Here is an 11290-nt window from a genome sequence, read left to right on the forward strand (position 1 = left end):
GACCCCCAGATTGCATTCTCTCTGCCCACTCCCTACCCCCCACTCCATCTAACCTAACCCCTCGTACTGTCCCTTCCACCATCCCCACCTCTATCTGTTCCCACTTGAGTGCCTGGGGCTCCTCTGAGAAATGGCTCAGTGGAGCAGAGGATCACTGGATGGTAAACCTGGAGGCCTGAGACTGGGTCCTGCTCAGCCAGTTTTTGGCTAGAAAATCTAGAGTAAATTACTCTCCAGGCTACAGTTTCTCCTGTAAAAAAGTGGGTGATTATCCACCCTGCCTGCTCTTAGCAACCTCCAAGGATTCCTGGGGACTCCTATGAGTTGTTGTGTGGGTCAGAGTTGAGTCAGGGGCCATGGGAAGAAAAGGACAGCTGTGATTTACTCTTCTTCCCAGAGACCCCTTCTCCCTCCCAGCAAGCTGTCTCCTGACTGCTAACATGTCTTCTGCCCCTGGAATGTTCCCCAGTGAAGGCGATTACAAGTCACACAATTCCAAATTTCAAGAAGCCCCTCTATTTAATCAAGTCCTTCCTGCTGTAATTTTAATCAGGACCTTGGTTATGGTTTACCAACATGCAGTGGAAAGGGAGAGAGGGCGAAAGGGAAGGGGGACTATGAATGGGATGGGGGTCTGTGTATACAGGTCTCAAATGCCCCTCCAAGAAAGGAAGACAAAGCCATAGGGTTGAAGAACTTATGATTGGGGCTGATTTGGAGCTTGACATCGAATCCCTTGCCACATCTTCTGCCAGGTGTCCTTGCCCAAACTGATCACCTTGACGTGACAGCCCAGCAACACCTTGACCTTCGTGCTGCTGAGTAAGACAGCCACAGACATGGCTCTGAAGGCCCGGTCCCTGGGCAGGTCCCCTACCTTAGCAGCTTTCACCTCAGCCGTAAGTACATGGGACGGGGTGGGGGGGAGATTGTGGAGAGGGGGCAGCTGTGAAAGCACAGGCTGCCCCAGGCAGGAGGGTAGGGTGGGACAGGGACTGAGACTCTGAAGGGGTCATGGGTGTGGGGAGAGGGTGCAGATCCGCTGTTGTGGGGGGCGCGGCTGTGAGCCTGGGCCAGGACATAAGAGGAAGACAAAGGGTTAGGACAGCAGCTTGATGCCCTTTGGCCCTTCATATGAATGAAAAGGGGATTCTTCTGGAAGAGAGGCAACCCCCCCCCCACAGATCCTTCTTGCCTTTATTCCTCGTCTTAAAACACTGGAGTAGAGATGTGAGAACTTTGTTGTAAATTACAAAGTAATGTGTACACAGACATTCCTGACCCTTAGTTCTTCCTTTGCCCTGACTCTGAGCCTCACTCTGTACTCACCCCACCCCTGACTGCTAGTTCCAGAGGGAGTCAGAATTGAGGTGAGGATATCTGTTCGGCACATTACTTGGGGTGTGTGTGTGTTTGTGTGTTTGGAAAATAAGCATTCTTTGTTACGGTTTTAAAGGAGGAAAGTTAGCAAATGACTTTCCCAGTGTTGAGACTTCTGATTATAATCAATGTGAACAATAGACATTTAAAAGATGGACTTAGGGTTTTCAAATATGAAAAGCTACATTTAATAAAATGTGTACAACTTCTCAGAATAGTGGGAGATGCTTTCAAGGTATAAACTAATAGAATGCACTCATGAGTAGTGACCATTTACCATGCTTTGGCTGGACAATGCCTTTCTTCCCTAGTCTGTCTATTTAATTTTTTTTTTATTGTGGTATAGGTGACATACAATGTTATGTTAATTTCAGGTGGGGGCACCTGGGTGGCTCAGTCAGTTAAGTGTCTGCCTTTGGCCCAGTTCATGATTCTCAGGATCCTGGGATCGAGCCCCTCATTGGGCTCCCTGCTCAGCAGGAAGCCTGTTTCTCCCTCTCTCACTCCCCCTGCTTGTGTTCCCTCTCTCGATGTCTCTCTCTCTGCCATAAATAAATAAATAATCTTAAAAAAAAAACCAACAACACAAAATGTTGCAATCCCCATGGCAATGGCACCAATAATCGCTCTCCACTTTGCTTTTTCTCCTCCCTTGAAGAATGGGTAGTGGGCTGCTGGTGGGAGAGGGGCCTGAAGGTTGGGCATCCTGGAGCTGGCACTGACTCTGTCCTCTTTTATCCTCTCTTTAACTTAGCTACCCAGTTCATTTCCCCACAGAAACTCCTGACCCATCTTGTGGTAAGTGATAAATGTACAGGATGAATACTATCCATCCATCCATCCATCCATCCATCCATCCATCCATCCATCCCCACATTCCACAAATAGTTGAGTACTACTCTATTCCAGGCATTGTGCTGGGCATGGAATAAGGGGTAGGGCCAAAGATCACAGGTGCTTTGGGGAGAAGTGATCAAACAGCTTGGAGGAGGGAACTGGGAGCATAGTTCTGGGAGCTGAAGGTGGGGAAGGGGTGAGGGTTGGGGAAGGCCTGGCCTGTCTCCTATGTGGCCTTATAGTGAGCTGTTCTCTGTTGATCTTGGACAAGTCCACATGCCTTTTTGGATCTCATTTTTTCAGCAAGAATGTTTTGAGTTTCTCTATATACCCAGACATTATGTTCTAGACATTATGAACACTTGGAAAGACAAGGTATGGAACTGCCCTTGAAGTGTTCACAGTCTTAGTGGGAAGGATAAGCCTGGGAATAACCACCCATAATGCAGTGTGATAAATGTTAGTAGAGGAATACACAAGTTGCAATGGGATCTTAGAAGAACAAGGGGCTGACTTGGTCTCCAGGAATCAGAGGAGGCAACGTTTTGAGAGCATCTTGCAGAACATGTAGGAGTTCACAGGTGGAAAAGAATGGGAAAGGGCTAAGCTTCAGCTCTACCATTCTATGGGTTTATTCTGATTTTCTTCCTTCTCTTCCCTTAAATCCTTTCTCTGCCTCCTGCTTGCTTCCCTTGTTTCTCAGATATTTTCCCTGGAGCCCTATAGAGAAAGGGAGTTTGGTATAAGCTCTCTAAGGCTACTACATGCCCTGCATCCTATCACCTCCTTGGACCCCGTTATCAACTCGAATGTGGGCCAGCTGTGGATGAAGGAGATCCCCCAGATGTTGCAGATACTGGATGGTGAGGGGTTGGCTGTGAGGTGGGAAGAATGGAGCTGGGGCATTGGGGCAGACTCCAGAAGAGATGAAGTTCCGAGGTGCAGGATGGATCTTCCTTGGGGTGAGGAGAACCGGGACCAGTCTCTGTCTTTCTGAGATGTGGTTTGGATAGGTCTGCTTATTTGGACCATGTTCTGCACTGAGCAGATATGCAGCCCAGAGTTCTGTGACTCCAGAGTTCCCAGAACTCTCCTTCTTGTGGGCAGAGGTTCAGGAAAGAGTGTGGGCTTTGGAACCAGAGACCCAGGTTTGTATCCTTGTTCTAACACTTGCCAGCTGGGTATGTTTGACCTTTGAAAAGTTATACATTTCCTGGAGCCTCTGAAAAGAAGGGGGAACAATTATCTTGTAGGATCATAATGAAAATCAAATGAGAGGATGGGCACAAAGCCCTTAGAATAGCGTTCAAATGTTGGTTCTTTTTCCCTGGCCGGGGCCTTCTGGTCGGGCAGGTCCCTATACTCTCTTCTTTCCTAGATCACACTGAGGAGAACCTGGATCAGGAGGAGTGGGAGGACAGGCTGCTTCAGGTATGCACTCTAAGAGACATACCTTTCTCCACACTTGCCTTCCTTCCCCTTTTCAGGATCCTGAGGGAGAAGAGGCCCTACACCCCCTGAGACTGAGACATGATTGAGGGACCTCCCTACTCAAGAGAACCTCTTTGACTCCAGGATTGGAATGTGCATTATATGCTTGGGAGCAGAGGGGAGAGCTATTTACTTGGCTGGTTGGGGTTGGCCAGAAAAGCTTTCTCAAAGGTGGTCCACCATCTCAGTTCACTTAGGACTGCCCTGGTTTTAGCTCTAAAAGTCCAGCATACTAGGTAATGCCTCAGTCCTGGGCAAACTGGGAAGATCAGTCACTCTACAGACGAATGATTAAGTCTGGAAAGATGAGTAATCTGCCAGCTAAGCAGTAATTTGCCAGCTAAGCAGAGAAGCCAGTGCCTTAGGTCAGGTTTCATAGAAGCAGAGCCTAAGGTGGGGGTCCTTGTCAAGTGATTTGGCAAGAAAGTGCTCTCAGGAGAAGCTGTGATCAAGTAAAAGGAACAGGGTAGGAAGAGGAGAGGCTAAGCAAGGATGTGGGGAGACCTGGATGGAAACTACACCGCAGAGTCTATCCTGCTAAGAGACAAGTGAGGGGGGCTTTTGTATTTCCCCACCCCTCCACCTCTCTGTCACTGGTGCCAGGCTTCTATGGTTGGTATGGGGCAGGGATGGGAGAGAGAAGAATGTAACTCTCAGGCACCTCCAGGCAAAGAGACCCAAAAAGGCTTACAGGTGGGAACTGCTCACAATGGTGCCTGCAACCAGGGAAGGGAAGGAAACTTCGGCTCTGGACAAGGCTTGAAGAGCATCTGCTAGAGGAAGAAAAGGTGCCCATCTAGAGGGGGCTCTGGGGGAAAGTTGACACATTCATTGAACATCTGGTATACCTTGTTTGTCTACTGTGTCAGGCACTCTGTAAGCATTGGAGTAGATCAATGAACAAGACATACACACAATGACCAAGACATACAATGAACAAGACATAAAGCTCCTGAGCTTTATTCTCATTGGAGAGGAGAGGTTGGGGAGAGTTAAGAACTAACCAAACAAACACATAAACAAGATGACTAGTGATTGTGAGGAAGCTTTGAATCAAAGAAGCAGGATGGTGAGCTAGAGAGGAATTTAAGAGGTCAGGGAAGGCTCACTGAGACATGATCAGAAAGATGAGAGTGAGACAGCATTTTGAAGAGCCCAGGGAAGATTCCAGACAGGGGAAATGGGAAATATAGAAACCCTGAGGTAGGAAAGTGTTGAGTACATAAATACAGATATTACAAGGTAGACAGGGTAATGAATAGCAAGCAAGGATAAAGGCTACAGAAATTCAGAAGAGGGAGAGATATAGATTACTTTTTTGATTATGCTATTTTAATTTTTAAATTATGCAAATTTAAGGAACTGGGTTTTTTAAAAATTTTTTTTAAAGATTTTATTTATTTATTTGAGAGAGAGAGAATGAGAGAGAGCACATGAGAGGGGTTAGGGTCAGAGGGAGAAGCAGACTCCCTGCCGAGCAGGGAGCCCGATGCGGGACTCGATCCAGGGACTCCAGGATCATGACCTGAGCCGAAGGCCATCACTTAACCAACTGAGCCACCCAGGCGCCCTGTTTTTATTTTTTTTCAAGTGAAGTTTTGTTATTAAAATTTATTTTTGTGTTTGTTTTTGTTAACTTATTTTTTATTCAAGTATAACAAACATACAGCATTATATTAGTTTCAGATGTACAATATGGTGACTCAACAATTTTTTACATTTCTCGGTGCTCATCAAAATAAGTGTACTCTTAAGTCCTCCTACCCACCTTCCCTCTGGCAACCACCAGTTTATTCTCTGTATTTAAGAGTCTGTTTTTTTGCTGGTCTCTTTTTTCTCTGTTCGTTTGTTTCATTTCTGAAATTCCACATATGAGTGAAATCATATCGTTATTTGTCTTTCTGTATTTCACTTAGCATTATACCCTCTATATCCATCCATGCAGTTGCAGATGGCAAGATTTCATTCTTTTCATGGCTGAATAATATTGCATTCCACATCTTTATCCATTCATCTATGAACTGGGTTGCTTCCATTTCTTGGCTATTGTAAATAATTCTGCAATAAGCATCAGGGTGCATATATCTTTTTGAATTAGTGTTTTCATTTTCTTTGTGTAAATACCCAGTAGTGAAATTGCTGGACGATGTGGTTAGTCTATCTTTAATTTTTTGAGGAATGTCTGTACTGTTTTCCACAGTGGCTGCCCCTGTTTGCATTCCCACCAACAGGACACAAGGGTTCCTTTTTCTCTCCATCCCCACAAACTCTTGTTATTTCTTGTTTTTTTTTTTGTTTTGTTTTTTTTTTTAGCCATTTTGACAGGTGTAAAATGATATCTCATTGTGGTTTTGATTTGCATTTTCCTGACAATTAGTGATGTTGAGCATCTTTTCATGTGTCTACTAGCCATCTATATGTCTTCTTTGGAAAGATGTCTATTCAGGTCCTTTGACCACTTTTTAATTGGATTATTTGCTTTTTGGTGTTGAGTTGTATACATTTTTTATATATTTTAGATATTAGCTCCTTTTCAAATATATCATTTGCAAATATCTTCTCCCATTCAATAGGTTGCATTTTTGTTTTGTTGATGCTTTCCTTCACTGTGCAGAAGCTTTTTATTTTGGTGTAGTCCCAATAATTTAATTTTGCTTTTGTTTCCCTTGTCTGAGGAGATATATCTAAAAAAAATGTTTCTATGGCTGATGTCAAAGAAATTACTGCCTATGTTTTCTTTTAGGAATTTTATGGTTCCAAATGAAGACATTTATGTCTTCGATCCACTTTGAGTTTAGTTTTGTGTATGGTGGTAAGAAAATGGTTTATGGGCGCCTGGGTGGCTCAGTTGGTTAAGCAACTGCCTTCGGCTCAGATCATGATCCTGGAGTCCCAGGATCGAGTCCCGCATCGGGCTCCCTGCTCAGCGAGGAGCCTGCTTCTCCCTCTGACCCTCCCCCCTCTCATGTACTCTCTCTCATTCTCGCTCTCTCAAGTAAATAAATAAATCTTTAAAAAAAAAAGAAAATGGTTTAGTTTCCTTCTTTTACACGTGGCTATCCAGTTTTCCCAACATCATTTGTTGAAAAGACTGTCTTTTTCCCATTGTATATTCTTGCTGCCTTTGTCTTAGATTAATTGACCATAAAACCGTGGGTTTGTTTCTGGACTCTCTATTCTGTTCCATTGATTTATGTGTCTATTTTTGTGCCAGTACCATACTGTTTTGATTACTACAGCTTTGTAGTAAAGTTTGAAATCTGGGCTTGCTTTGTTCTTCTTTTTCATGATTGCTTTGGCGATTCAGGTTTTTTGTTTGTTTGCTTTTTTGGTTGGTTTGTTTTTTGTGATTCCACAAATTTTAGGATTATTCTAGTTCTGTGAAAAATGCTGTTGGTGTTTTGATGGGGGTTCCATTAAGTTTGTAGATTGCTTTGAGTAGTATGGACATTTTAACAATATTGGTTGTTCCAATCCATGAGCATGGAATATCTTTCCATTTGTTTGTGTCATTATCCCAATATCAAAGTCAGATAAAGGCATTACAAAAAAAGAAAACCACAGGCCAATATCTCTGATGAACATAGATGCAAAAATGCTCAGCAAAATATTAGCAACCAGAATCTAAAATCATTCACCATGATCAAGTGGGATTTATTCCAGGGATGTGAGGGTGGTTCAATATTCACAAATTCATCAACATGATACATCACATCAATAAGAGAAAGGATAAAAACCATATGATCATCTCAATAGATGGGGACAAAGCATTTGACAAAGTACAATATCCATTCATGATAAAAACTCTCAACAAAGTAAGTTTAGAGAGAACATACCTCAACATAAGAAAAGCTATATATGAAAAACCCACAGCTAACATCATACTCAATGGTGGAAAACTGAGAGCTTTTCCCCTAAGATCAAAAACAAGATAAGGATGTCCACTCTCACCACTTTTATTCAACATAGGACTGGAAATCCTAGCCACAGTGATCAGACAAGAAAAAGAAGTAAAACCCATCCAAGTTGGCAAGGAAGAAGTAAAACTTTCACTATTTGCAGACGACATGATATTATATACAGAATATCCTAAAACTCCACCAAACTGATAAATGAATTCAGTAAAGGGTACAACAATAATATACAGAAATCTGTTGCATTTCTTTACAGTTAATGAAGCATCAGAAAGAGAAATTAAGAAAATAATCTCATTTACAATTGCACCAAAAATCATAAAATACCTAGGGATAAACTTAACCAAGAAGGTGAAAGATCTGTGCTCTGAAAACTGTAAAACATTGATGTAAGGAACTTTTGATTTTCTAGCTGGAAATGGGAAGTATGTGGATCAGGGAAAGTTCCTAAAGGGATGATCCATACCCTAAGATGCCAAGAAATTAGAAATACAGCTTTCTCTTACCTCTAGCTTCAGCCCCTGCTCTATAGGATTACTGCCTTATCCAGATGCCCCCCAGAGAACAGGAGGGCCAGAGTGGAGGTTGGGGCAGTGGGGAAGGGTGCTGGCTGACAGTTTCAAAACCAGTTTGGGTAATGGCTATTCCCCAAGCTACCCTAACTTCACTCCAAGTTATGCATGACCCTGCCCTTTCACCTCTCCTAGGCTTTTCTATATAAATTCTTCAGATTTACCCTGCGGACCTCAAGGAATATGAAACTGGTGAAGATGATGCTCTCCTCCATCCTACAAGCTATCCATGAAGACCTGCAGGAGAGGGAGGTGAGGTGGAGGAACTGGCAAAGGGGAAACATTTTTCCTTTAAGAGGCAGGGTGATGAAGTAGTTAAAAGCTAAGACCTGGCAAGCTCAACAACCTGTTGGAATCCTAGGTCTGCCACTTTCTAACTGTGTGCCCTTGGGCAAGTTATTTACTATTATTATTTTATTTTCTGACTCATTTCAGGAAGTTGCAATCATGATGCACATTTACCCCTAAATACTTAAGGGTGTACTACCTAAAAATAATGATATTCCCTTACATAATCAAAGCACAGTGATCAAAATTAGGAAGTTAACATTGCTACAGTACTATTATCGAATTTATAGACCTGATCTGAAAATGGCCAATTGTCCTACCAATGTTTTTTTTTAGAGCAGAAGAAAAACATTTTTTTCTCTGGTCTGGGATCTAATTTAGAATCAAATAGTATGTTTAGTTATCATTTAGCTTTAATATTTTTAATCTGGAACAGTTCTCAGTTTCTATTTTTCATGATCTTGACATTTAAAAATGTATGGACCATTGATTCTGTAGAATGTAGCTCATTTTTTGTTTGTCTCATATTTCCTCATGATTACATTTAGATTATGTATTTTTGGTGGGAATACTATGGAACCTGTGTGTCATAGGATGGTTTTCAGGATTAAAAATATAAAAGCTCCTAGAACAATGCCTGGCACACAAGCACTCTCTAAGTGTTGCTTACTGGTAGAATTGGTGGCCGTGCTCTCAGGCATCCCCTCTCCAATGCCCCTTCCCTGCCAGATTCTCAGAGCATCCATCACCATCATGACTATCATCAGTTATTTACCAAGCCCAAGGTGCAAACAGTATCATTGAGGAGACAAACATATATAGGAAGAAAACAGCTGGCTCCACAGAATAGCCTTACTAAAGGCAACATGAATGGTCACAGAGACATATAGTGGCTGTTGGGGTTGGGGGTGAGGACTTCGGCTAGTTGGGTCTAGATTAGGAGGGAAGTGGGTATTCCCACTTGACATAATATTCCAAGATAAGAATTTTTGGGACCATGTCTACAGTCAGTGGCATAGTGGGACTGGAATACAGGGTTCTTTGACAGGGAGGTAAAAGTGACCTGTCTGCCAACACCTGGGGACAGATTGGATACAGAGATAAAGATTAAGAGGGCAGAGGATGTTCAGGATAGTTCCTGGGTTTCTGGCATGCTGGGAGGTGGTATCCTTCACTGAGATCAGGAATGCAGGACATAATGGGGAAGAAGATGATGCATTCAGTTTTGATGGGGAGAGTTTAGGGTGCTCCTGGTAGGGAGCCAGGTGGAGAGGCTCAGTATCCATGTAGATCTGGAACTCAGATCTGGGCTGGATGGCTGCATTTGGGAACAATTATATTTTCCCTGTTTGTAAAATGGGGTTGATAATATTTACCTTAAAGCTTTAGCATGAGGATCAGTGAGATAGCATGTGTAAGGCTGGTACAAACTAAGCATTCTGATGATGTCGGTGATGAAGATGATGATGATGATCAGGATAAGGGATGGCATGGGAAGAGGGACAGACTAGGTAGAACCCTCTTCTGATATTCAACTAGTCCCTGCTTTCTTTCTTTTTTTTTTTTTAAAGATTGATTGATTTGTCAGAGAGAGAGCACAAGCAGGGGAAGCAGCAGGCAGAGGGAGAGGGAGAAGCAGACTCCCCACTGAGCAGGAACCCGATGCGGGACTCGATATCAGGACCCTGGGGCCATGACCTGAGCCGAAGGCAGATGCTTAGCGGGCTGAGCCACCCAGGCTCCCCGAGTCCCTGCTTTCTAACTAGGCAAAATTTTCCCTTCATCTACTTGGAGGCCAAAAGCCTACAAGTCCCATTAATATTTCATCCTTTCTAGAGGATCTGTTCCCTGGAACAACTGTAACTGTCCCTAGGTCCCCAGCACTCTGCCTCCTCTGCTGCAAAGTCTTAATGGCAGCCCATCCTGCACAAACAAGCCAGTTGACAAACAGTTGGCACCTGCCTCTCTGTGTTATATGTTCTTTTTGCTCTGTGCTGATATCCGGGTTGAGTAAGCTCTAGGAAGAGGCTTGGCTGACATTTAAGTCAAAGCGGCCTGCTATGAGGCAGAGGGATTTAAGTTAAAGACTGTTCCTGGCAAGAACTATAGAATCCCCAAGTTTCCCTTGCTCTTGGCCCCCACTCAGTCATCTCTTCCCACCGACAGCATTTTTCACTTAGTTGTCCTGCCACTATGTCCCACAAGACACATGCAGGGACTCCCTCCTTTCTCTCTCCCCAACTCTAGACAGGTCCCCTTTCCACCTGCCCATTTTGGTCAGTTTACTGCTGTTTCCTGTTCTCCTGGGTTAAGAATATTGGCATTCTCTGTATGTCTTCTCTCTTTTCCGTTTCCTCTGATTATCCATCCAATCCTGTTGATAATGTGCCTTGGTTTTGTTCTTCCCTCCTGTTCCCTCCTCACAACCTTTCTCTGAACTTCTAGTGCATATAAGTATACTCTATTCTGCAGTGTTAGATTTGATACTCCTAAGATTTTGCAAATCTGTGACTCTAATTTTTCACAATCTGGGATAATTTGCTTCTTTTGTCCCCCCATGCATTAAGCACCAAACAAATCTCTACTGAATTCATAGATGAATTCATACACATATGCAATGTCCCCACAGTTCACAAGCATTGTGCAGGGCGTGGTTCTCCTCTGGTCCATGATACTCAGGAAAGCCTTTTCTGGATGTTGTCAATTAGTATGAAAAATACAAAAATCAGACTCTTTAATTTTGACAAGCCCTGTGCCTCTTTATCTATCTATCTATCTATCTATCTATCTATCTATCTATCTATCTAT

General features: G+C 43.2%; 1 protein-coding gene across 1 annotated transcript in view; it reads left to right on the plus strand.

The window, feature by feature from the left end:
* Positions 1-1959: 1959 nt before the first annotated feature.
* LOC118025785 overlaps positions 1960-11290 on the plus strand; it is a 51793-nt gene continuing 42462 nt past the window's right edge. Inside the window, exons 1-4 of the mRNA XM_035028480.1 lie at positions 1960-2178; positions 2921-3080; positions 3596-3648; positions 8330-8446. Coding sequence (XP_034884371.1) covers positions 3044-3080; positions 3596-3648; positions 8330-8446 — 207 coding nt within the window. The 5' untranslated portion in view covers positions 1960-2178; positions 2921-3043. The remainder of the gene's footprint in view (positions 2179-2920; positions 3081-3595; positions 3649-8329; positions 8447-11290) is intronic.

This window comes from Mirounga leonina, unplaced genomic scaffold (assembly GCF_011800145.1).
Source record: "Mirounga leonina isolate KUSES-001 unplaced genomic scaffold, KU_Mleo_1.0 Mir_201, whole genome shotgun sequence".
NCBI lineage: Eukaryota > Metazoa > Chordata > Mammalia > Carnivora > Phocidae > Mirounga > Mirounga leonina.